This window comes from Manacus candei, unplaced genomic scaffold (genome assembly GCF_025592945.1).
Source record: "Manacus candei isolate 608988 ecotype Guabito, Panama unplaced genomic scaffold, ASM2559294v1 h1tg000017l, whole genome shotgun sequence".
Taxonomy (NCBI): Eukaryota; Metazoa; Chordata; class Aves; order Passeriformes; family Pipridae; genus Manacus; species Manacus candei.
The window spans coordinates 26,242,668-26,270,300 of NW_026138065.1; the positions used below are offsets into that span (position 1 = coordinate 26,242,668).

The following is a 27,633-nucleotide window of genomic DNA, read 5'->3' on the forward strand; positions in this document are numbered from 1 at the left end:
AAAACTAAACCAAGTAAACCAAACCCCGAACACTTAATTACTTCCTATCTGGACCCCCACCATCAAATTTCACTTGGCTGCAATTTGTTTATGGAAACCTCTGCCTCCAGCATCTCATTCACAATGCAAGAATAACTTCAGAAACCCAATTAAGCATGGCCGTGGCTTCCTGAAAAGGAAACTGCTCAGAAACACGGAGCATTTAGAGTTATATTCACCACTATGGAATGGCCTTTATGAATTAAAAATAACACAGTTTTTACTCACAATTCCATTTCCAAAACTAAAATATACCCATACACATTCCAGATTTTAATTCACAAAAAATTCTGTACACATTTTTTTTATTGTAAACCTTCAGAAATAGTAAAACAAGAAAACACACAAGAAAATCCAGTTAATAATCTCGCTTGCAAAAAAGACACACGTCAAAACAGGTACACATTTACACAGCTCTAATTATCTTTATCTATCACAGAGTTTCTGTGTATAAGAATAGATATACTTGGTTTACTTGCATTTTTTAAAAATGTATATCCGTATTTTAAAAGTCTGCAAATCCTATTTTACCTGAATGGTCAGCAGGTCAGCAGCAGTTTTTAAACAGACTCTTAATAACACTTACTGTTCACATTAAAACACTTTTATGCTGCACCATGCTTTGTTCTCACACAACTATCCATCTATCTGTAAATGCCAAAAAGATTTCTAAATAAAAAATAATAGAAAATCAATTTGTACAACTATTTCATTAGAAAGTGGTTACACATAACAGAAAAGCCATTTGTCTTTTGTTAGAGCAGCTAGAAACCAGACATTTATCTTAAAAGCAATTCAAAATCGTTTAATTTAATTAACAATCTTTGCATGATACTGCAGTCATATCTGAGCATACAAAATGACTTTTTGTAAATATTATGAATTGGGCCATGACTCAGCATTTGCCTGAACTCAGAAGTTTTGTACAAGTCCACTAAAGTTATTGCCTTTTTTATGTAGACACAAGAGCTGGAATAAATTGCACCAAAGAACCACACACCAATTCTTCTCCACCACATGCCAATTGACATTTTCATTATTTTACAAAACATTCATTTCTTTAGAGTTTGAAAGAATCAAATTTCATAACTGCTCCTTAAAACAATATTTTGTTTATAAAGTATTGCCATGGACACGATTAGTGCATCACTTTGCATGACATCAACAGAGAAGATAGGCTGCAACTTGCCCTTTCTTCCTCTGTGCTTATTTCAGGAGCAATGAAAAGGTGGATGAATACCTCAGACAGCTCTTTGGTAATAGCAAAATACGATCAGGAGAATTTTACTTTTGTTCTTAAAAACAAAAACGTTCAACTTCAAGGATTCTTTTTCAGTACAAACTTTACTGTTTCTACACAAACAAACAGTTAAGAAGTTCACAATAGTCAAAAACATTGACTTGATCTGAATACAACAGATGACACTGACCATCTAAAAAACACCAAGACATTTGAATCATTTCAAATTACTTTTGCATTCTGTAACTGTTCCACTTCTCACATTTTAACCTGCAATGGACACATAGCCAGAAAAAAAAACCCAAAATGCACAACCAAAATAAAGATAGTCTAAATACCTTCACTCAAGCTGGTAAGCATGGATATATTTGTAGGTTAGAGCCTTTTCACAGCACTAAGCAGGCAACAACACTGCACAGCATTTCAGATAAACCTCTGATTCAAAGGTGAGTATTGCACAGGTTAACATAATACAAAGAGCTCTGGACAGCTCTGATGCACAATACAGGCTTAGCCCTTCCACATGCATATTGTTTCGTTTCCCCACGGATGCAGGGTACGGAGGCCATGACCTGACCTCTCTGTCTCTCTCAGCATCGCTCACTGGACGCTCCACAGACTCACTAGTTCTAAGGACCCTTTGTACCTCCAAGGTTATCAACAGAGAAAGGTATGACAGAGATCCAGATTAAATTCTCAGTTTATGGCTTTCAATTCTAAACATTATATTTTACGTGGATCCTCCAAAGCCCATCACATACTACAGCTAAGCAAGTCTCAGAACTCTTGAGAAGCACGTATCAACTGCTGCCCACATTTTGCAACTAAAGAACAGAGACAGCAAGTATCAGGAATTTAATTAGAATCAAACACGAGGACTGATACTACCACATAAAAACGTAGAAAATAGAATACATGGCTGTGCCAATTCTTTTCTCTTTTATGTAACCTTGATATGGCCAACCTACAACATGAAAACTCACTTTCAAAGACCACCATTAAGAAGGTCCTGTAGACAATTTCCCCACACTTTGAAAATCTACTGTCTGACTGAATGGAAATATTGCTTTTCCAGGTTCCAGACTACCTCTAAGGAAGTAGTCAGAAAATATGACCAGAAAAACTCATATTCATTAGCCAATAAAGTCTGTCTTGAGTTCCCCTAGCTCGATCTGCTATGCGATTTGCATCATTCTGCACAAATTAGCAAGAGTCAGACACCTTTTTGCCACCAATACAATTGCACCATTACCACCTGTATTCCTCCAGGTACAGCACTGCCTCCACTCTTAATACAGACAGACTGCCAGCAACTTTATGGACCGAGTATCCAACACTGCCAGTAATGCACTATCTTTTTAAGTATACCTAAAAGAAAGATTTTATCCAAAAAGATCTCAAGTTTAGTGCAAGGTGGGAAGTGCAAAAGCTTCCAATCTTCGGATCTGAAAAAGACAACAGTAATGAATCATCAGGAAAACTTTAAATAAGACAGTGCTGATGAAGAGTGACATGGGAGCACTGTTTAAGGCATGACCTTTATACTGTTTGTTTCCTTTCTCAAAACAGCATGGATGTAAGGATTAAGGATCTGACCATTGTTAAAGGAAGATATTCTCTCTGTTGCCTCTGTTGAAGGCCTTCTTTCTCTGTTCTGCACTCTGTGACTGAGCAACAGTGCCAGGGCTAGAAGTGCACCCACTTCTAGCGAAGAAGGGATCACAATGCCCACATCTCTGTCAAAAGGAAAGATTTTCCTACACCAGATATGAAGTACACAATGACAGGGATGCAGCTCTAAATATTCTTGTGATTAAATGAAAAGCAGCTTGATTTGCTTTTGGTCTGTAGCAGTGAGATTTTAAAAGAGGAAAGTATAAAAAACAATACTTTGGATTTTTTTGGTGTTATGCTGCTTCCTAACTTAAGGTTTGGAAAAGTATGTTCCTACTACAAAGCCTACCACTGGAGAAGGAAAACACAGTGCTCTTTTCCCAAAAATGGTGAAGAAGAAGCGATACAGAATGTCCTTTATCTGCAGGCCTTCACGCTGTCTTCTAGCCACAAGTGTCTGGAGCTGGAACTGAAACACTGGCTTCCTTCCCTACTGCCTGAGGTACATCTAAACGCTGAAACATCCTGCAGCTGTAGCTTCCCAAGAACCACCCCTCCCTCAAATGGGCAAGAAAAAAAAGTACTTTGAACTATGGCTTTAGAGTTACCTTTGGGTGCTCAAAGACACAAGAGCATCAACTGCAAAATGTTGATAAGGCAAACTGACAAGTGCGCTACGAAAAGCCAAACTATGCTCTCCTAAAGGTGGAGAAAGAACATGACAGAAAGCCTCTACTTCAGGCAGAGAGGATCCCTCCCTGGATGCCTTTAAATACATTTCCACACTCTCACTGAATCTACAGGAATTTTAAACATGCGCTCTAAAACACACTTCTCTAACACACAGACTATCTTATTTTTAGCACAGCACGCCCCCTCTTTAGCTTTCTACAAAACATAGTGGCACTGAGACTAAGCCAAATGAAAGTTGTCACCACTTCTTTTATATAGACTTTCCCCTTTCCACATCTATCAGTAGCTCTATCACACCTCATTTTAATTCAGAAAAATTCCACTCCTCTCTTTCAAAACAGAAATTGTCTTCAAAAATGGTATCAGTTATGTTCAGAGAAGCAGGCTGTCCTGATCAACTGCAGCTGCAACAATAAATGAAGTAGAGAAAATACACACTCCTTGCAATGTGCAATTTACAAAGTGAATACTCAGTTTAAAACAAAACCTAAAGACAATTCATTGGAACGAAACTGGGACTGGACAAGTATGCATCAAAGAGAAAAAAAAATGAAAATACAAGACATCACTGTCAAAGAAGACTAAAGTTTGGGATGGTGACAAACTAGAGGCCACGGACAGACAAATGATGATATTCTCTGACTTTTCCAATGCTCAGATAAAATATATTCATGTGGTTCCTGAAAACGGTCCACCTTATTTATTGTGCAACAAGACTTGTGAATTCTCACAAAAAATGTACTCTACAGCAAGCTCCAAAATACGCTGCCTTTCAAAATAATCCTTGAAGAGAAGCGATCATATCGCTTTTATGAGAACAGGAACTGGGACATGAGAAATTAAGGGAAAAGCAATCATCCCATACTAACCAATAGATTTAGAATTTCATATATATGAAGTTTTTAGTGCACGTAGCATTATATAGAGCTTTACAATTTAAAGCAGAACTCCAGCTGATTTCAGTGACAGCTGAGAGTTCTCAGTATCTCTTCACATCAAACCACGAGAAGTCAACTAACTAATCCATATGGTGATGAATGCACAATACTGGCTACATACAAAATATGTGGTTAATATCCAGTATTCCATGAAAAAAACCCAACCCCCTGTAGCAGTCAGCCAGAGGATAAAAGTCTTCATAGCATCATTCAATACTTATTAAAAAAAAAATCATTTCCTTTTCAGCAAACCACAACTTCATTTACTACATACTGCTTACTTTGACAACTTAGTTCCCAACAAAATCTCAATGAATTTTCAGAACTCTACTGTCCTACAGGATACTCAAAACAGGTGATGAGAAGAACAGGCAGGGAAAACATCACCATCATACAGCTACAGATGAAGATGGGATGCACACAGATAGTTAATTCTAACAATTTGTGTTTATATCATCTTAATTGTTTCTTTCAATATTTTGATCAGACATATCAGCATGAAAAAGTATTTTCAGAAATGTTTGCTGTATTCTGAAGTCATTTAATAATCACTTAAATCATGTCAAAACTTTCACATGGTACCCACTTATGTGACATTCAGGATACATCTACATGAAAATGACGTTCCAGGTGATCATAAACCAAATTTCTGCCCATTCTCTGCAGTGGATGCTCAGGTCTGACAAGGGGCAGAGCCCCTGGAAGGAGCAAAAACATCTCTCCCACTCTTCTCTGCAGCATGTTTAAAATTCATAATGTGTCAGGAGATCTGCAGAGACTGGCTGCCTCCAGCTCCTTCTTCCTGAAGTCTGATGCTTCATTGTTCTACGCTCAAGTGCCCATAAGTAGATAAAAGCATGGAAACGACCACCATTAACCTGCTAAGCCATTCCCAGGAAGATTCCCCATTGCAATATGGAATGCATCTTACCTTCCCATTTGACAATAAAAGACAACACAGGCTATTTTGGCTAAAGGTATAAACGATACTCACATATCCTTTCTTTCAGACTAGAAGGAATTCCCTGACTTTTAAAGCAAACCCAGAATTAGCTCAAGCATTTACACAGCCAAATTATTTCCCAGATGCACAAAGACCATAACGCAAATTTCTTCATAACGCCAACACAGCCATTCCTTACTCTATTCTTACACCATTGCAATCTGATGGTGCATTTCAGGGAAAGATATAAATAAAAAATAAAAAAAGTGTCCCATCAACAAGGTACAGTCACACAATACATCTTCTTCACTTCTCTAAGCTGGTTCTGTGCTGTCACAGACACATTTCAACCGACAACCAGTTCACCGCCCGCAGGCGTGCAGATGTCAAACTGTGGAGCTGCCCTGTAAATCTTTATCACTGAAACAGCACAAAAAACGCTCAACATCCAGTGAATGTGGAAGGATTCTATCTCCACAAATGCTTTCAAAACATCAGTCTGATATAAAACAGGAAAGCAGTAACACAGTCATGACTTAGGCCTTATATTTCCAAATGCCAGGCAGAACTGGCTCCTGATCTTAATAGAGACTGCCCGAGATTTGCTGACATTTGCTGGGCAGTGGGGACACTTCCTTGTATGACACAAACTCCTCAAATTCAGGAGAAACTATATCCCAGGTCAATCAGCTCAAAGACAAACTTTGTACACTGTTTAAGTCATACTGAATGTACAACACACCCGGAATAATTCTGAGAAAGGTAAGCAAGATTTGGTCCTACCTGATCTATCAGCAATCTGAAACTACTCAAAAGCAAGATACGTATCTTGGGGGAACAGAGCCTTTAGGCTTCACGGTTTGTTCACGACAAAATACTAAGGTTTAAGCATGAGTCAGAACTCTCAGCAAATGTGGGAAGGCTGTTGTGAACCACCATTTACGTGTTCTGCACTGCTCAGAGGGCAGTGCCCTGAACACGACCAGAAGGTCAGCGCTCTGCAATACCACTGTGATGGCAACGGATCAACTTCCCTTTTCATGGTAAAGTTTCCTTCCTGAGCTACTAGGCTTGAAAGAAAAAGGAAAAAAAAACCAATCACGTTGACTTTTCTTGTGTTTGTCTTTCTCCCAATACTGTAAACATAAAAAAAGAAGAAGAATACTTCAAGTATTATGTCAAGTTCTGAATCCTATCTACTCTGCTCGGCTAATAAGGCCCAAAATTACGCACTGTATACAGTTAAAGAAATCACAAAAAAGAAATGTGCCTTTTATTTCCCAGTGCAACCATCTGCAGTAACATTTTTGAGGAATTAAACCAACACACAGGAAAATTATTATCATGCTTGGTGCAGCAAAGTATCTTAAAACAACAATTATTTTGACTGTGCTAACAAAGTCTAGGAGATTTTTGTGTGTGGCAATTCAGTGACAGTTACCAGTTAAAGGCACAAGCAAGAGGGGAAAAAAGTATTCAAAGGAATGAGCAAAGGAATTACTCTGCATTTAATCCGCAGTTCACCTACTACAGAACTGAGCTCACAAAATGGAAGTGACTTACTATACTAACATAAAAGAAAGCTTCCTCTGTTACATGGAATTGAGAAGAAAAGGATTCAAGAACCTCCAGGAGAACATTAAATTTTTCAGTACAATTTGAGATTTAACTTGAGAAATCAGCAAATAATTGGCTCTATACTCTCCTTAATATAGTTCAGAGAAGCAGAGACATTCATCAGCAGAAAATATAAAGAATAAAAACATTCAGCAGGAGGTGGTGGGATAACTACATTATTTACAAGCATGAAAACCACAAATGAGTTACTGCAGCTTTCCAGAACAAATACTGATGTAGGATCTGGTTTTGCACTAGCTTGCACTTCATTTAGATGTTAGTATTCCATTAAAAAAAAAAAAGAAATTAAACTCCACTTCTGCTCTGTCTTTGATTTTACACAGGTGTGAATGACTATCCATTATTTCAGTTGTCCTGTGGCCAGGCTGAAGTCTAATATTTTGTTAATAATTTTTTTCAAGAAAGTTCACTTTAAACAACCAAAGAATTCATTAAAAGTTACTCTTCTCTATGTTCTAATGAAGCTAAGACTGGACTAAAACCCCAAATTCCACTCTCCACAGACTTGCAAGAAAACAAGTTCAGTTTAAGTAAGCCTAACACCTCAGTGCACCAATTCGTTCATGACCTTCCACACCTGACTGTAAAAGAACAGGAGGTAAGTTTCTAAAGTCCTAATGTACCATATCAAGAATGAGAACCCTAAATCACTGTCATTGTATAAATATAAAGTGTGCAACAGCAGAGCAGAGGAATAGCTATTCCTTCCCCTTGTCCAGAAAGTATGCACAAGGGCTGGCTATGGCAGAAGGCCATGGAAGGCAAACTCCAACCCTTGTCATACTTCCACTGAAGAACTCTGAGACACTCAATGCCAGCTCCAATTTCTCTGTTTCTGGTATATCATAAGTAACTACCTTGGGACACTTCAAAAACTTCTGCCATTTAAATCTGCCAGAGCAAAAAAAAACAAGTTACAGTGATTTGTACAAAACGTTTCTGCACAAACGAAACACAAAGTAAATGCAAATTATAATGAGGCAATGAAATCACTTAGAAATATCCTTATTAAACAAACTGCCCCATATATAATGATAATTACTGACACGAAGCATTATGTACTACATAAATTACACTGTGCCTGGGAGATAGTTGCTATCTCCAAAGTAATAGCTCATGAATAGTTCTTGATTTTTTTCTTTTCAAGTACTATATGAATAAGAAAAATTCTGCATTTCTCTTCCAGTATGTCATGACTAAGTTGTATAAACAAACTGACCACTAACCAACCCCCAGGCACCCTACAGAACGTGCTCAGAAGTTCTTAAGCACAAAACACGAAAACAAAGTTAAGTAAAAATGTAGAGCATCCATTCTTGATGGAAAGTTGAGTTTTACTTAGAACTTAGTAGCTTTAAAATCAGTTCCTCACAGAGCAGTTCAGAGTGCCAGTGGGAACCGGCAGGAAGCAGATCTCAGGAGCACTAGGCAGAAAAGAAGGAGGGGTAGGAAGGGGGAATTTCCTGATCCACAGAAGTGACCGAACTACAAAACTTCCTACTTATACTGTCTTTTTTACCTCAACAGATGACTAAATACAAGGCTTTAAGAGAACTTGCCTCAGCCTTCAGTTAAAACTTTTTTAAGCAATACCTATGCAGATACAGCTTTCCAGCATTAGCTGGAGATTATAATCGAGAGTTCCTGGTTATCTCTGTTGTTATCATATTTGACTTCCTGAAAGCAAACAAAGTGTTAGGGAAAACTTTCTAATGCAGCAATGATCTGAATTTTGCAGCCTAACAGCTACTTGCTCCACCACAACCGTGTTCCCCAAAGCCCACTCAAGCTAAGTAAACCCTAAACGTTGCACGAGACGGTGCAGACCTACTCCATAAATAGGAAGTATGAGACGAGATTTAAATGAACGCATTACAATTTAATTAAGACATTCAGACACTCTAGGAAAACTTTTCTGAAATGTCAGTGGTATGGGTATTGTGGTGCTGCAGGAAAGACTTTTGAAAAGGTGAGGTACAAAACACTTAATGAGTTAAAAGAAGATTAATTTTTTATGGAGGTCCAAGTTCAACATACATAAACAGTTGCTCAAAACACAATTCTGGCAAGCATCCACTGCACAAGAGAGCACTTCCTCTATGAGAAATAAAACAATTGCTACTGCTCCAAGTTGTACAATGCTAAAGTTACAGGAGAGGGAGGAAAGAGGACATCACAGCAACAAGATCACAGAAATAAGATTAGAAAGGGTACCCAAACAGTATGTTGGAAATTTAAAGCAAATAAATAAAGCACTTAAACACACAGAAGTTACAAGCCACCCACACCTTCAGGAATTTCCACAGCAAACATTTCGAAAAACCTTAAAGAAAAAAATTAAATTGGAAGGAACACATATAAACCTGGACCCTAGAAACTGCTTTTCCACTGAATTTTTGAATAGCCCTCAACAAATCACAACTCTGTCTCCATTTCTTTGCAGAGATATTTAAGATAACACATAAGTTTTCTCAAACAGGTTTTTAAGGCAATATATGCCAAGTATCCAATATTATTGTAAATTACTTTCTCACTAGGAGTCATATTATTGAAAGGAAAAAACATATATTTACAACCCTCCCAACTTGGAAACAAATACACATTTTAAAAGTATACTTTAAAAAAGTATAGCAAAATAAAGAAAATATTCTCTCTCGACATCTAGACAAAGCTACAGTAATTGAACTCTAGTTTTAAATACTTAACCAGTTAATGCCCTCAAGTAAGTGGCTTGGCTTTCTTTAAAAGTTCAGCAGCCAATATGAACTGCTTTAATACCACACGGGTATCAGTGAATTAACAACACACTTTATCTCCATCAAATGAGAGCAGAATTAGTCTTACAAATGCTTTTGTCTTCCTACCAGACAGATAATTTTGGCTCATAGCTGCTAAGTCAACGCCTACCATTTGATGAATCTGTCCCCATTCAGATGTCTAAACTATCTGAAATCTTGACACACCACCTGGGAACATGCCTTTCAGTGGAGAGGTTGTTTTTCTCTCAAAAAGAAAAAAAACAGCAGGGAAAATAGCACCCAAGTCCTCAAGTGCCAGGCATAGAAGAATATGATACGAGACAGACACTACGGCAGAGAGAAAGAAGAGAATCCGGATTTATTTGTCGAGTCCTAGATTGAAATTGTGAGGTTCAAAATGTCAGCAAGTAGCACACCCACAGACTTCAAATATTTGTCTTAACTGAATACTCCAAGCGACAGAGAACATCAGGTATTAGCAATGCAGCTCTTCTGCACTGTGTTTTACAAACACACACACACACACACATACGCACAAAAAGGACCTGAAGCCCCTGTGATAGGTGTTTATGCTTAACTCAAAGGTGCAGTTTGACATGCTTGACCTGGTTTCTCTTGAAGGTCATGAAAATTCTGCCACAAGCTCTAAGGGGGATGGTGGTAGGGCTGTTATTGAAAGCAACGATCGGCATACCAAGAAGAAATACTTGTAGCTTTGCCAAAATTTCCTTAATTTTGCCATCTTCCATCTCCTGTAAGTTTCCTCTGACGCTTCCCATAGGAAATGGTTTTGTACCCCCGATGCTGGAACATTGCCAAGAATGACCTTCACACCCTGTCACTGTAAGAGCACGTGATTTCACATGCCAGGGAGGGGGAATGCAGAAAGAGCTGGAGAAGGTGAGCCCGAGAGAAACTGAAAATCCAAAGTAAAAGGAGTAACAAATGATAGCCTAACATCAGCAAAAGTGCCACAAAAATCTATCAGTCACAAAGTTTTCTGTACTGCTTCAGTAACGTGGGATAACGTCAAAACTACTAACGAAAATATTTGCTCCAAACATGTGACTTGATTTGATCCAACCGGAAAAACAGAAAGAGCAAACAAAAAAATAAAGGAAATCCCCAAAAGATGGAAGCCCTCTCTGAGGTGAAAGACACAAGGCGAGAAACTGTTCTTTTAGAGAGAGAATAACATTTGTTTAACATCTAGGTTTTAAAATGTAAAAATTGATTTGCTGATCATTAAGAGTCATCACTAAGAATTATCAATAAACGTTCCACTTCCTAATTTAAGTAGATGGAGAAAAAAATTATAAGGTCACATGGAACAAAATTATACAAGTTTTGAATAATCATATGACAGTTTGATGCCATTGAAAGATTTTAGTGCCACAAATTCAACCTAATGTAGAGCTGAATACATTGAGGCTTTGAACCAGTCAGTGTGCAGCAACATATCATGTAGATTTTGGGGTGTTTAGTAAGCTTTTGTAATTATAAATATGCTCATACACATGGTTAAATACATTTACTGACAACATAAATTACATGACCAAAACAAAGCAAAAAATCTTTAGACTGGATTGTTCCCTTATGAAGAAAACTTAATGGTGAAATTAGAGCAAATTTTTAAGTACTAATGTCAAGAATTTCTTGGAAGAGATTCCCTACTATTGGTAGTGCCAAAGATCACAAAGTGAATGTAACATTGTCGGTAAATAATATGAATTCCATTAAATGATCTTAGTTTTGCAGAAAAAGAATGTAAAAAATTCAAGAAGAGTGTAGCTAGACAGCAAATCATCAACTCCTTGCCCCTGCTGCACCCTTTTTTCTCCCCCAGAAAGTTCAAACACTAGGCTACTACTGATAAGATCAGATGGCATCTCTGCTAAATCATCCAGGAAGACACTTTTCTGGTGCTAACATGAGCTCCTGCAGCATATACTCAGCAGTGTATTTGTACAGATACTCACTGAAGTAGCTAAGAAGCTATGCCACTAGAAGCAACTGGTTCCCAGATCATCTTCTCTGAAGTCAAAGTGTTACTCGAGGATCAGGTTAACCAAGAAACACCAAGTTAATGCAATAAGACACACCAGCTGTGGTAACACACATCACATACCATTTTTTCTTAGTAACCTTAACTCTACATAGAGTTTGCATTTTGAGAGCCTGGATTACCATCAGTGGAGACATTAAGTCACTCCTGATTTTCAAAAAATCAGTAACACATAGGAGTAGAGAGAGCGTATTTTTTACCCAGCCTACTTAGATCCAGAAATACTCGTTTGCCTAGGCTTATTTCAAAATTTTTATGACTTTTGAAAAGATGCAGAAGTTTAGAAGTTAGTTAAAAGTGGCTGCTAGCTGTGAAGGTGAAAACATTCAATACTGGGGGTGAAATGATACAACAGTGAAATGATAATGGCCTTCTCTGCAAATTTCTGTTTGCATAGGAGGCAGCTTTTATAATTTCCTCTGTCATATCACTTCAGACAGAAAACAAGTCTCTTTTGTGTCAGCCCCTACTAAAATTATAAAAGGATCTTTTTAAATAATCACAAAATAGAACATCATGTGTTTTCTAAACGTTGGGGCAAACAGAACAATTCCAAGTGTGTTAACGAAGAATCCTTGTCTTTCAGTTACAAAATGTACACGGAAAACTGTTTAAAGACACTGAGTGATACCATGCCAAATACCACAGAACACACAAATACTCCAATACTTTTTTTTCCCAAGGAATTGCCATCATCAAAATCAGGCAGTTATTCTGAAGATCACTCCTCATGATTAGACATTTTCTCATTGCGAAAATAAATGTTTTGGAAACTGCTACATAAACAATAAGACTCACTGAATTTCTACACCAAGTATCCATCAGAAAAAGCTGAGAACATCAAAATTTGTTTAAAAATTGTAGCTCCTTGGCATGCTAGAGGGAATCTGAGAGGCAGCCTCTAAACTTGGAGCACAGAAGCTACAGTAGGTGAAACTACTGAAGTCTGGGCTGTCACAGTCCTAGCCCCTTCCTTTTATACACACACCAGTACAATATCTCCACACAACCACAGTGACAGATTTCAACATGTTTTTGCTGGGTTAGTTTTCGACTGGATTTTGCCCCTCTGCCCATGTAAGCACCCACAAAGCTAAGATCAGTGGAATGAGCCAGCCTTAAGACACCGCCAAGTCAGCTCCCACCCAAGATAAAACCGGTGAATTGCAATCAAAATACCAACTTGTATTTCCTCCTCGTTACCATGTGTCCTGCAAAACATTCAGACAACACAGAGCTCTATTTACAAAAGGCAGCGTGGTAAAGGTGAAAGAACTTTAATGAGCAAGAGCAGGAAATACCTTGGGACTATGGTGTCCCACAGCACGAACCACATTTTCTTAAACCACTTGGCAGCCCTGTAACCAAAGTCGTTGCCACCCTTCCTATCACTTCTTTATTTTAGTTTCAGGTATTAAAATAATAAAGCTGTACTCTCACTTAAGAGTCATCTTATTTAGACTACAGGAGTGAAACAGATCATGACTTCTTACTCACAGCCAGAGCAAACAGCCCAAGGCTCCAGTTCTACAACAGCTTACAAGTTGGAATGATTAATGACAGCAAATCAATTGATATGTATTGGATCTAATAAGAAATGTGCAGGGGCTTTACAGGAAACACTGTGTGGATGGACCTGTGCTTAAGGCCTGAGTGTATTTCTCACACAGGTGAAAACTTTTTGTTACCGTTCTCCACACACAACCTCTATATTACGAACCTGGCCAACCAAACCATGACAGCCTGGGGATGACTAGGGAGAAACAAAGAAAAAAACTCAATGCAAATCCAGAAACCAAGATTCTGGCCATGGAATATTGGACTGACTCACGTATATCCACATCATATTAGAAAAACAAATTGAGATCTTGCTGGAATGAAAAGCAACAGAACAGAAGTGAGGAAGAAGTTCAGGAGACCTCACCTTAGAGGAGTCAAGTACATTAAAGTGTTGCTTTGGAATAACATCAGCTGTGGAAAACACATAGAAAGGAAAGGAGGAAGGACTCAGAAATGGAGACCTGTGGACCCTTCACCATAGGTGAGGTCACCTTACCAGCAAGACTGTCATGCAAGTCTAAAACAGGGTAGCATTCTAAGATGAAAACGACAAAACAAAGACAATAGTGAGAGGGAACATTTAAAAATATAAAATAGATACTAATTAAAAAATCACTTTACACAGAAAAACTGCTCAGGAACCCTCCACTCTGAAGCCAAACTACTTCCACGCTCCTAAGCTAAGACATGAGCATCCTCCCCCAAGCCCAGACTTCTGAGACTGGAAAGAAACTGAACAAAAGACCAACTAAGTGTTGCTGTTCTAATCCCACAACGTTTAAAGGGAATGTAATTATCTCATACAAATACTTTTTTCCCCTCCTGTTTACCACACTAAACTCACCTAGTCTTTCTACAAATAGAATTACTGTAACATTTCTACTAAATTGCTGAACAAAATATATTTATTTTTCCCTCAAAATGGCCAACAAAAATACTGCAGTTCATAACATCTACAAGCTCCAGACACAAAACTTTTCAAAAAGATGCAGAGAGAAGGTGCACCAAGAAGCTGCTCCCTAAGAACAAAAGAAATCTGCAATATTGTGTAACAAAACTAATTTAAATCAAACTGGAAGTCTGGATACGGATAAGGAAGAATTATGAAACACAAAGTCTCAGGAGTCTGGATATACCTCATGTGGATTTTATCCATGGTGACTGCTGGTAAACCTAATTAGGCTGTATTACTAGAAGTAAAGCAAACTGACCCGCCTGAATAGAAGATTTTTGCAGTTATTATTAAACTTAATGTCATGTTTAAACTATTTGAAATAAAAGTCTTGTCGTTAACAAAAGATTGCACATGACTGACCTAAATCACTTGCATTTTTTAAAGATTTTGGTCCACATTAGTGGCATTCCCAAGCTTAATGAGGATTTTAGAAAAGTAATGTGTTGAGGTAAGTTAGACAAGAGCAGAACAAAATATTCCAGTTGTTCAGCCAGAAAAAGAAAATCAAATTAAACAAGCACAAATGCTTATAGAAGGAATGCCTGCTTTGCCAAAAGATAAAACTTAAGAATCTAGGAGCTGGCCTTTTCTTTCAATTCTGCCTCAGCTAACCACTGTACCTTTTTTTGTCAGGTTTTAGAGCTTAGACCCAAGATCTGATTGTTTCTGGAGGTTTTCTGTGCAAATGGAGACAGTAAATTCTTTAGAATATAAAAGTAATTAGGGATGTTATGAATGGGTTAATATTGTCCAAAGGCACATCTAGGATAATTTATTACAGTGTTCACTTTCAGAAATGATTAGTAGGATAGTAGTTTGCATCCACTATATTGTAAATTTTGTACTTGGAATTTATTTGCAATAAAATTTCAAAACAACACTGGTCCTTGACTATCCAGCCACAGGTACAACTCAGAAGTGAAATTACTTGTATTTGCTGTTCCTATTCAGAATTCGAACACTGATCTAAGGGCATAAGGTAGAGTTTCAAAAAGAAAGGTAGCTTCTCCCAATCTTTGTAAAAAAAAGAATATATATATATATATATATATAAAATCAAAGTATTAAACTATATTGGGCCAAATAAGTTCATTGCTCTTAGAGCCCAATATTCTTCTTTTAGTCAGCTATGATCTAATTATATGCTGCAGGTTATAAAAGAGCACATCAGTAAAGTTCAGGACAGAAGGGCCAAAAGGCAAGGAAGGAGTTTAATCAGGTAGATAAAGGCACAGCATCATATGCTACACAGAGGTTAAAAATTCAAACACATCTTCAGCAGTACATTTTACAGCTATAAAAAAATCTGTTGGATTAACCCTTTAACATGAAATGTCCTAGTAACAGGGAATTTATTGTGTTGTCATGAGGTTTATAATGCCCACTGAGCAGACTAACTCATATAATTGTATTTCTCCATTTGTCCCCATTAGACCAAAGCATGCTAGGAATTTCTGTACAGAATAAAGGCATTTCTAAAATTCCTGGAAACTACGTATTAGTTAGCTTTCTATCTAAGCAAGCCATACTCCTTTGCAACAAACAGGACATTAGTAGCAAAGATTAGTCCACCTAAAGACACAGACCCCAAACAGGCCCCAAAATAGACAACTCTGAATGCCCCCAAACTTCCCCAGCCTGAAAGAACAAAAACAGCCAAAAAGAACCTCCTTTAAACTTATCTTTACTTAAAATTAAGGTTTTTTTAAAAAACCTGGTGTAATATAAATGTGTTAAGAAACAAACATGTTACAAGGGGTTAATGCCTCACTCTACTGGAAACTAACGCAAAACAAGTAGAATTAACTGGATGGTCTCACAGTTCATTTGATCACATCAGAACTGTTGATAAATTTACAGTAATTAGTTTCATGTGTTCAAGACAAGAATCAAAAGTGAAATAAATCTGGGAAGGGTCACAACTCCAAAGGTATAGAGGTTAAACACAGAGCTACCCAACAGTAAGGACTGCACAGGCAACCATTCTACATATTTTCCTGCAGTTACTTTTTTCTTCTTTGTCAAGTAATTTGGTGTAAAACTACATCTCTATTAAAGCTGTGTACTCCATATTCTGAAACACAGAGATGTGAAGGTCATTTCTATTTGAGAGCACTGAAGAACCTCCTTCTCTCACCCTAATCAATAAAAAGCATTTAATTGTTGGCTGCAGCTGAACAATCTGAAACAACAGATTCCACAAAATAAGCAGTATAATGTTATCATAAACAAAGTCAGAAATCTGTGTGTCAAGAATGCCACAATGTCTTCTACATTGATGAACCTCCATCATTTCATATAGTTCAGCTGCAGGCAATGAAACAACTCATATTTAAGATCAGACATATGCTTAAGCACATTAAGTGGCCTTGACAAGCAAGATGCTCATTCTTTCCCAGAAAGAACTGAATAACTGTTTTGCTTATGTCAGATCAAGAGGTATTCCTATTTTTATGACTAGAATAAAAAAGTTAATACCTAAAATGTAATTTAAAAAGTATTTCTAATAAGTTAGATACTACCAGGGTCAGATACTACCAAGGTTGGAAAGTACTAAGCACCACGGTCTACTTTAAAAAACACACCAAAACTTAAAGAAGCTGAGTGGTAAGTCTTTTATTACTGTCTGCTAAGAATAGGACCTAAATGACAGATTGTGTTTGAACAGTCTATTTGAAAAACAAAATATAAGCAATTCATAGCTAAAAATGTCTGTGATTTGTTCAGGACCTACAAAGAGACGAATAACACAGAACAGGGGCAGGATCTAGAGACAAGATTTTGTTTTCTTTTATTACTGATATTTAAAAACAAACCTAGCTCAAAAATGGGCATACCATTTTATCTTAAGAAAAAAAACATGAGAGAGATCATCAGAAAGAAAACACAGACAGACAACCTCCTCACAACTTTGTCTTGAAAAATACCAGTTGCATGGTGATAGAACCATTTTCAATATCCAGATGAGATGCTGCACATCTGAACAACAGAAGCATGAGAGCAATGATGACGGTCTAGCCTATGACCATAACAGCCCTGCATAAACACCACAACTTTTGACTTCTACTGGAGAGGAAATTAGAACAGTTTAACCCATCTTCCAGAGTCTTCTTTGGTAAGAAGAAAAAACTACTAAAGGACAGTTTACATTTCTCCTAGAAGACCACAGATTCAATCAAGTCACTGACCTCACCATGCTATTAGTGGTGCTCTACATCTTCCCTCCCTTCAATCTACACACATTTTGAAGTTTATCCTAGTATTCTTTCAATGTATCCTAAATACATTGTTCTAATTCCTTTTTAAAACCAATTTATACTGGAGCCATTATGAAGGAATTTTTCACAGAACAAGACCACCTCCAAACGTTTCTTTTTATCACTATGTTTTAATTTCAAGTTCACATTATCAGCCTTCACTACCTCCCTTACAGTCTTGCATCAGTGTGGCAACTCATACACACAGAGAAGAGAAAAAGCAAAGTGCCTGGAATTCTCAAGAGCTTTTTCTGCTAAGCTCCAGTTGCTATAATTAGACAAGCCCTTTTCTAAATCGTAAATACAACTATCAATACCAATAAAAACGAAAACTGAGATCAAATACATAGAACAAGCCAATTTTAAGTGTTCCATTTCCTCCCCGTTATCTCAAAACGTTCCCGATTTAACCCTCAGAACTCAAATACAATGGCTGTTTCCATCGTTGTCTTAGCACACAGGATACCTATGTAAAATAAACAACAAAATCAAAAGATCTTATTTGTATGTCACAAAACTAATACCATATAAGAACAGGGAATAAAGACAAAAAAAGTATTTTAGAAGCAAAGCAGATTCTGAATCGCAAAATAATTAACCTGACACTTCTAATTCGTCTAATGTAATTTCAAGGACCAAAAAAGACTTAAATCCTACAAAAATTTAAAGTTCAACTTCACCTTGTAGAGACCTTAATTTCTCCACTTGCTGAATTAAACCTGTAACATCAGACCAAAACAAAAGGTGAATAACCAGTTCAGATCTAAACTGTTTCACCCTGCTTCATTTTTTTTACTATGTTATAGTTCTAGATAACAAGCTCATAAAACAGTCCTAAAAGATCTAAGTACTAGAACATGAAGCTTCTTAGTTGCCCTAAATATAGCTGCAGTCACATGGCTGTCATTAAGACATTAGCTTTTCCGTGCTGGAATACCTCCTAAACCTTTTCCCCAAAAAAATTAGATTGTGCTTCAGTCTTACGTGAAATACAGCGTGTAACTTCTCAGCAACTTATATAAAAATACACATCCACGAACAGAACCCCAACCCCAAAACCACACAGTAGCAACTTTACAAGTGCACCACTGAAAAGCAAGAAAAAATTCTTTGCTGCTCAACAGGAGTCTGTGATCACCGAACAGCTATTTCTTAGCCTTTTCTTAAAAATAACGGACTATATAAATAAATCTTATTTATTTCTATAAAGAATAATTAAAAAAAAAAAAAAACCCAAAACAAAACCAGAAATGTAGCTTAAGATGATGATCAGTTCTCAGGAGTAAATCTGTACTTTGCACCTTGTAAACACATAAGTTCATACCATTCCATGACCAGTTTCGATACATTCAGATTGCACTCTGAATAGTAACAGAGCAGATCTGTAGATGCTTGGCAGAAACCAAAAAAATGCGTTTCCAAGACAGCAACCAACGGACATCCACCAGTAGAAACACCAGGCATAAAGTTTCATTTCACTGATGGGAAAAATAAATTAATACACACTTTTTCATATGGTACATTCAAAACCACGAGCGCTTCCCATACAGCAGCTTTCAGAACTCCCCGGTGTAAAATTGGTGCTACTTTTCCAACTGTTCAAATAGAGAAGCTGAAAAAAACTGAGCTGAAAGCACTTCACCATTGAGTCATTCAGGGAGGTGGGGGCAGAGTCCAGGATTTCTGGCTGCCAGCCTTCCACTTCTGCCACTACTCAGCACATCTCCAACCTTAAAACCACATATAACCTCTTTCTAATCAACCACTTGCATTGTTTCCCCTTCTGGGGAGAGAGATGTGAGAGGTCACAATCATATCAAAGCGCAGGGTAGCCTTAGCAACTTCACTGCACCAGAGCACTGAAGGGTACATAACCTCTCTAAGAGCTTGATTTTGGCCAACCCCCTGATGCCAACAGAAATGCCAGAGACCACTAGTTTCACCAGGAGGGCTGGCTCTCCAAAGAGACAACTCAGGTGAGTGTTTGCAGGATAAAGAGACCATACATGTAGACACTGCAAACGGCAGGTACCAGCGACCGCTGGCTCTTATATTTCACCTCAGAAACCCTCTTGAAAAAACTCCCAGGGTAGAAGTCTGGACAGCAGAGCTGGGAGCAGACAGAGGCAACTCAGCCCTGGAAATGGGAGGAACTGGTCTTCTCTGAAGCTCAAGAGTACTGCTAAGGCACAGCTGGAGCATGAGAGTGGAAAAATAGCAGGAAAAATAGGGCAGCAAGAAACCTTATTCCAGCCTTTCCAAAACAGTGTATTATTTCCATCAGCAGCCTGGAAAGTTTATTGCAGAAATTTTCAGGCACTGTCAGAGCCTTGTAATGATGCATTTGCCCATCAACCAACCACCAAGTATCCAATACAATGGGTCTCAAACACACTGTTACTCTGACCATCTAGATATGGTTAACTTGACTATTATTATTTACAGGATATCAGCTGGCTAGATCCACTGCAGACTACACTACGTTACTGCATAGAAAATACCCTTGGAGCCATCATATTTTCCCAGTCTTTCATAGCTTCTGTATGCCAGTGACAGTTTGAGAGGGAAGATTCTTCAGAAGTACTTTTAATTACTATTTCCTCCTTAGCTAGAATGCATTAATTATAGCCTGTTTCTCCAGATAATAAGAAAACAAAAAACAGTGCAATGTGAACACTACAAGAAACTTAATTACTGAGTCAGATGTCCTTTAGATGTCAGTATGACTACAGTGCGGAGCAAGAAAATAAAACACACACGTATCAGCCTCAAGTTGTTAGATCAGTTATCAAAACAATGTCTTTCCTCAGCAACTTAATTTTGAAGAGCTCAACCAGCTAATTAATCAAATGCCTGTTACGTGTTTCAAAAACGTGCTTTTTAATAAAGGAGGCCTGCTGATGTATTTATTACAAGGCAAATGTGGTAAATGGTTCTGCATGCAAATGCAGAAGTGCAGCATGACTTTGAAGTTTGAAGGTCAGATACAGCAACCATTCTCATCAAGGTTCTTAAGTCAGACTGCATCTTCTGGTTTACATCTGAGTTTAGGAGGAGGAAGAAAGAGAATTAAAAAGAAAAAAATTGAATCAACCAGTTCCGTGACAACTTAAGAAGAACTGGCATGCTATCATTCACCTGCTTTCCTTTAAAGATCTGCAAACAGTCTATCTCCCACAAAATGAAGAAAGAAAATGGAAAGGGTGCTGGGGACACATACAGTTTCATTCTGATTTTCAACTGTTTTCTTCATCAGGAAAATCAACCTACTTAAGTCAGCAATGATTTTGTTTAAGAAGCGAATGTGATCTCCATTTTCACAGGCATTTCAAACCCATATCATTTAAGAGAGGTGATGGATTTTCTTGTTGATCAACATGTTTTATTTTAAAGAAGTATAGACTCAACGGCAGAAGCAAATCAGAGGATTATGCATTGATCTTTTACTAGGCATCAGCGAATTTAACCCTTACCATTCTATATTCCCAGCAACTTTAGGAAACAAAACTCAACAGCTGGGCCTGAAGGCAAACAAATATGCCTCAAGTACCAGAGTCTGATCCAAGTCAAAAAAAAGAAAAAATACGAAGTATGTTTTACGTACATGCCTCAAAGACAAATAACCAATATGGATTTCTTTTTAGCACCACCACCACCACTTTTAAATCCAGTAAAACTGATAACACTTCCCGGTAAAACACTGTGTTATAAACAATCCCTCTTACACATAAATAACAGAGACATTATACAAAGCAGACAGGAACATGGACGGATGTACACAAAATAAACACATTCAAACTTACCCCACTCCAGATACTCAAGGATGTTCTTCTCTCTTCTCAGAGGGGAATTATTACATTCATCATAAAGGCAGATGAGTATATCCAGCAAGGTTTCCACACTGAAGCATTGCCCATTAGTCTGTGTTGGCCCATCCAAAATAAACTGCTCCAACTGCTTCAAACGCACTTCTCCAGACATGGTTGTTTCAGTTTGCATTGGGGTTTCTTTTTTAATGATTATTATTACTTTGTCAGAAAAACAACAACAAAAAAAAAAACTTTTGAGGGTTTTGTTGTTTAAAAAGAAGTCAACAGTATTTTTAACAAGCGTCAAACCGTGGCAGTGCTTAATTTCCAGCCTACCTCGGTGTTCCCAGCCTGAAACCAAACCCTTGGAGTTTCACACACACACATGTAGTGTGTATATCTGTGTACATATGATTTTTAAGCGAAGAAAATAGTTATACATAAAAAAATGTAATAGGCTTAATAAGAAGGGGGGGGGGGGGGGGAATATATGGCCACTCCTGGTGCTTTAATAATAATAATTGCACTCAAATTCAGCCGAGACTGACTGACACCGATTTCACTGTGCGTGCCCAGGCACACGCACTTATATATTTAAGAAGGTCTTCTCCTTCATTCCCGATGCAGATCATGCAGCGCAATCCTGAGAGGAGCCCCGCCGCAGCACCACGGGATAACAGCCCCTCCGGATCCGCTTCCCAGAACGGATGGGAAGGGAAAAAACAGGCGTATTTACGTGTTTATATAAGCGAAAGGACGAAGAAACGAGGGCGCACACCGGCGGGGAGGGAGGGATGAGGGGGCCGCGCAGCCCCGTCGACCCCGCCGCCTCCCCCGGCCCCAGCAGCGCCTCCGCGGCCACCGCGGGGTGGGGCGCAGCCCCCCCTCCTCAGGGCGCAGCCACGTCCTGCCCCAGGCAGCCTTTCCCTTCCTCCTCCTCCTCCTTACCGAGTCTCCTTTTAAGGCTTTTCAGTGATTCAAAAAAACTAAAGTCTTCATCGTCGCCCCCTTCTCCTCCGCTGCGCCAAGGGGCGGCGGGCGGGACGCGCGCCCCGACACACCGGCAAAAGCGCTCCGAGCCCTGTCAAATCCTTCCCATGGCTGCGGCGGCTGCTGCTGCTACTGCTGCTGCGGAGACGGCGCCCTCCTTCTCCTTCTCCTCCGGGTGCGCGTCCTGGGGCGGAGGGGAAGCGCCGGCGTCCCCGCTCCGGCCGCACGCTGCGGGCCGGGAGGCCCCGACGACGGCGGCGGCGGCGGCTTCACTCCCGGCGGCGCGATGCCCTCCCGGCTTCGCCCCCCCGGGCAAAGGGCATCCTCGGGCGGTGCGTGTGCGGGATGCGTGTGTGTGTGTGTGTGCGTGCGCGGGGCGGCGGGGAGGGGTAGCGGCGGCGCCCTCCCTCCCCGGCTCGCTCCCTCCCTCCCTCCGCTTCCGCGCCCTCCTCTCCCCCGCCGCTCCCTCCTTCCTTCCCTCCCTCCCTCCTTCCCTCCCGCGGTCACACGCGGCAGGCGCCGCCGCCGCCGAGCGCGCAGCAGCCCAACATGGCGGCCGCGGCGGGGGGAGCCGCCGCCGAGCGCCGCCGCAGCGCGGGGAGCCGAACCCGGGGCCGCCGCTACTGATGGGATTGAGGGGAGGAGGGGATGCTGCTGCAGCAGGGAATGCAGGGATACGGGCGGACCCAGGGATACGGGAGGGAGAGAAGGCGGGAGAGGGGAGGCCGCGGGCCGCCCGCGCTGGGCTACCCCGGGCGGACCCACCCCCCGGATCCCTCCGGGGGTCTCCCCCGAGCCGAGGGGACAGCCGCCGCCGTTCCCCGGCCTGGTTCCTCTCAGCCGTCTCCCCGGCAATTAGGCCGTTGAGTAAAGATCCCACTAGCCTCGTTAGGCCGGCGGGCAGCGGGAGCGGCGCCTGCCTGCTGTTCCAAGGGTGTTGGCCATCCGTGTCCGAGGGGATCTGCCGAGCTCCAGGGCGAGCAGGGACCCCGGCCGCCTCGCACTTCGAGGGCTAAAAACGTGACAGAAAATGAGTCGGCTCGTGGCGGTTCTGTCCTCACTTGAAAAGTGCCTTCCCTCCCCGAGGAGCCTGCCGTGCCACCCCAGCACGGGCCCGGAAAACAAGCTCGGTTCGCAGGCGTTTGAAACCCACATCAGTTCGGAGAGCTGAAGGATTTTCTTGTTCATCATCGTGTTTTATTTTAAAGCAGTATAGACTCAACGGCAGAAGCAAATCAGAGGACTGTGCATTGATCTTTTTCCAGGCATCAGGGAGTGGGCCCGACTCCAGGGTGGAAAATGGCAGCGGCCCAGCAGCGTGTGGTGGCCACTCTTTTCTTTGCCAAAGGTGTAAGGGATGTGCTGTGGTGCTCAGGCTACCGCAGGGCATTGAATGTCATCTGTAAGTCAGCCCTAACTTCAGTTCGTCCTTCCTCAACAGTCGGGGGGGGGGAGGAACACAGTGCAGCCCCCGAAGGTCACCAGCCATTGGTGGAGTTCAGGTGTTCTCCAGGAGCCCACCAAGTCCTGTGTCTGCTGGAGCTCCAGGGAAGGAAACGGCTCAGGCATCCGCTTCCTCAGTTCATTAACCAACAGAAGACCCTCAGCTGAGTTTTGGTGTAACAAGCATCTATATTACACTTTTTTTCTTTTTAAACTGGCTTTTTTATCAGCTGATATAAAACATCAGCAGTCTTACATTTCATCATGAAGATGAAATACACAACACAATTAAAGTCCCATATGTTTGCTCGGATTCACTCAGGTGTATATAAACTCACTGGTATGAAGCTAGAGAGGACAGTGGTTCCTACCCTGTATGTGTGAAAAGGCAGAGCAGACTGGATGTGGGTCTGGGAAAAGTCGCCTTTCTGTCAATGAGCCTGGGAAGGGGATCCATCAGCTTCAACAGCAGCCTTTCAAAGGAAAAAAACACTCCTGCCTACTCTTGGTGAATGAAAAAATGTGCAGAGAATGTAATTCTAAGAGCTTTTTACGCAAACCCCCCCCCCCAGAAATATTAGAAACTACTAGAACTATAAGTAAGCTTGTAATGGGTAGAAGATAAGATTAAACTGAGAGGACAGGGACAAGGAAAGGATTTCCTTCCTGTGCTGGGATACATCCTTAGTACGACAGGAGCCCTGTGCGAGTACCTGGGGTGCTGCTGATCCTTGTCTACTAAAGTCACCGCAGTGCCTCTGTGGCAGGAACCCTCTCCAAAGCTGTGGCACACAGGCAGTTTTACTGTGAGAGTAAGGCATTTCCTGCTTGCTTTCCACTGAACTTGTGGAAATTGTGATTGAAGCTGGGGGTGGGGAACACTGATGACAGCAATAAAAATAAATTGCTGTTGCCAGTGTGGGTGGATCAGTTCAGATCACACTTCCTATAGGGGTTGGAGACATATTGTCCAAGTTCATCATCACCATAGATTAACCATTAATAGGGTTGCAGAGGGAAAAGGCAGAAGACTAAGAGTCAAAGGGATGTTAGCCTCTTGGACTTAGGCACACCCCTTGGTAGAGAAGTGAACTAAAGAACAATTGCCAGAGATATGATGGGTGTGGATATTTCACTTACTTATGTTACTGTGTTTTCCTCAGCCAATTATAAAGTTTTTCCTTGTTTTACTTGCAGACCAAGTGTTTGGAAACAAGGAAGGGTACCCAGCAAAGGTGCTCGCTTTCCCTATATTTCTGGTTTTAAAGATGAACCCTTGTTTCTAGCAGCACCACTTGACAGAAGTTGCACAGCAAGCCAGTTCTTCCCAGCATTGCTTTCAGCTTGAGTGAGGCTATAAGAGGATATGTTCCTATTAAAACCATGCTATGAAAGCTGCAGTTGAACACAGAAAACACAAATTATTTGTTCTCTCCTCATTTAATAGCCTGTCCAGAAATATATAGGCATCCCCACAACAACTGGTGATATGCCCACTGGGCTGTAGTCAGCTACAGAAGCTGTAGCTGTTGTGCCACGGAAGCTGTGAGGAACAGGTAACACCAACTATGACTAGAGGCATTTTTATTTGCTGGGAATTATGTACCAGATGAGTAATTCTCACAGTACGCCCATGGGATGGAAAAATATTTTCTCTGCATTATAAGAAACACTGCAAGAGAGGCTTTAGTCCGGAATATTTAGAAAACCAATAAAAGAATTCAGTGTAACACTCAGAAATTCCTTCTCTCTTGTATGTTCTGTCACTAAGACAGACCGTGTCCTAAAAATACACCCAAGTTGTGCAAACATACCCCAGTATCTTTCATAATTATCACACGTTTGTTTCACCCTGTTCTTGTTTTAATAATATCACAATAATATTTTCCTCCTATTACTTAGCTTTACAAATGTTTACGGTACCTAAAACATAACTAATGATAATAAGGATTTTATATCTTACAATAAATTAAGCAAGCTGATGGCAGCAGAGGGAATAGTGAGGAATGAGAAGGATAGGGTTGGAACAATGTAGTTTATGTATTAACATGTATGTTGAGTGTTGCAATACTAAATGTTGGTATAATAGAGTAAACAGCCTTTTCTCTCCAGGGGCAGGAGGTTTGTTGTTTTGGGTGAAATATTCCGGATATCTGGTTTTGGTATGCAAACCATTTCTAAAGTTGAGAGGGGTCCCACATGCTTCCTGGCAGGTGAATAATGCTTGTGAGCGGTAGATCTGTTACATGCTTAGGGACAAGTGCTCAAGAGTGGCACTTATGTGTTGACAAAGTTTTGCTTTTCTGTTCTCCAAAACTTCACTTTGTAGACACATGTTGTTTGTACTGGTGTAGCGGTTTATCCCCCAGGGAGAATTTCGTAGTACTCTGTGCAAAAACAGTGCTGGCACCCAGTTTAGAGAACGTGTGTTTAGACGTGTGATGGTACCATTTGAAAAGGGATCCTACAGCTGTCACCTGAATTACAGTAATAACCGAGAAGTGTTTGCAGTTGGCTGCAGACAGAGCACACGTTGGTTGCAGTCTAGGATGACCCTGAAGACCAGTGTGTGTGAATGAAGCAATGCTTGTCCTATAATCTGTTACACTGTAGTTTCACATAAATCTTGCTGCTGGGACAAACTTAACTCTAGCAAACAGGTCTCTTCACTGAAACTGATGACTATTGCAGAACTTGATTAGTCTCAGTACCTATAATAATGCATTTAGTAACACACCTTAACGTTTTTAAAGACTTGTAAACCTACTATTCTTTTCCTCTCTAACTGCTTTGCCAAGACCTATTTCTCCTGTGAGGTCTACAGACAAGTCCAACTACAAGCACTAAATGGTACCTGGCAAAATTGATGCTTATTATTTACCTAATCCCAAAACAATGATCATAAATGTGTATGCATATATAGACATTGTAAATATGGAATTATCGTTCTCCTCCCTCATGCTTCTTTTATTGGTCTTTGGAGTCTTATTTATAGTCTTAATGATTTTCTGTGAATGGCTGAACTGACTAATTTTACCTCAGAGACAAATTGCATCATGCTGATCTCACTACACTGGTTCTGTGTCAGCCTGACTCCCCTGGTTTTAATCTTCATTTAAAACTAATGAGAATGTGGCCACCACCAGCATACAATTTTCTGTGAAGAATGAAGTGATTTTGACCCTGCTGAAGTGTCTGGAGGTGCTGTGCTCTGAACAGAAACAAGATAGCCTCTATGATTAAAGAAGAGGAGAGGAAGTAATGGAATTGCATTTATAACTGCATGAAATTGCTATAATCCGAATCCTGCTTTTATGATGCAAACTAGGAACTGACCAAAGTCACGTCTCATGCTGACCTCGAAACAGGACCCTGTCTTTGCACTCTTACAATGCTGTTTTATCTCTCAATATATCGTTTTCTTCCCATAAAAGTGGGACCAAGTCTGCCAAAGCTCTTAGGGATGCTGTAAACCTTAATTAATGTCAGCATAGCAGTCTGAAATTCTTTTTTATTTTCCTTTCTTCAGTAACATAAATCTGAGAGTGTTATTTTATTTTCTCTCTTGTTTTTGTAGTTTGTAATGTCTGCAACTTTTCAAACCTTTAGTCCCTGCGTAGTTCTTTCTTGTGGATTTCTCTGTCTATGCTGATATTTTTTTCCAATGTGTCTCGAATCTGTTGATTGTGT

At 40.0% G+C, this 27,633-nt stretch overlaps 1 protein-coding gene across 10 annotated transcripts in view; it reads right to left on the reverse strand.

The window, feature by feature from the left end:
- The window catches only part of CDC42BPA (CDC42 binding protein kinase alpha), a 187,011-nt gene extending 164,163 nt beyond the window's left edge, over positions 1-22,848 (reverse strand). For 8 of the 10 annotated variants that reach the window (XM_051783376.1, XM_051783375.1, XM_051783373.1 and 5 more), the window contains exons 1-2: positions 22,459-22,848; positions 21,505-21,729 (exon numbers count right to left, since the gene is read on the reverse strand). In XM_051783376.1, the coding sequence (XP_051639336.1) occupies positions 21,505-21,700 (196 nt within the window). In that variant the 5' untranslated portion in view covers positions 21,701-21,729; positions 22,459-22,848. Of the gene's footprint in view, positions 1-21,504; positions 21,880-22,458 lie in introns of those variants that run through there. The other 2 variants (XM_051783381.1, XM_051783379.1) reach the window with 2 other exon arrangements.
- Between the last annotated feature and the right edge of the window lie 4,785 nt (positions 22,849-27,633).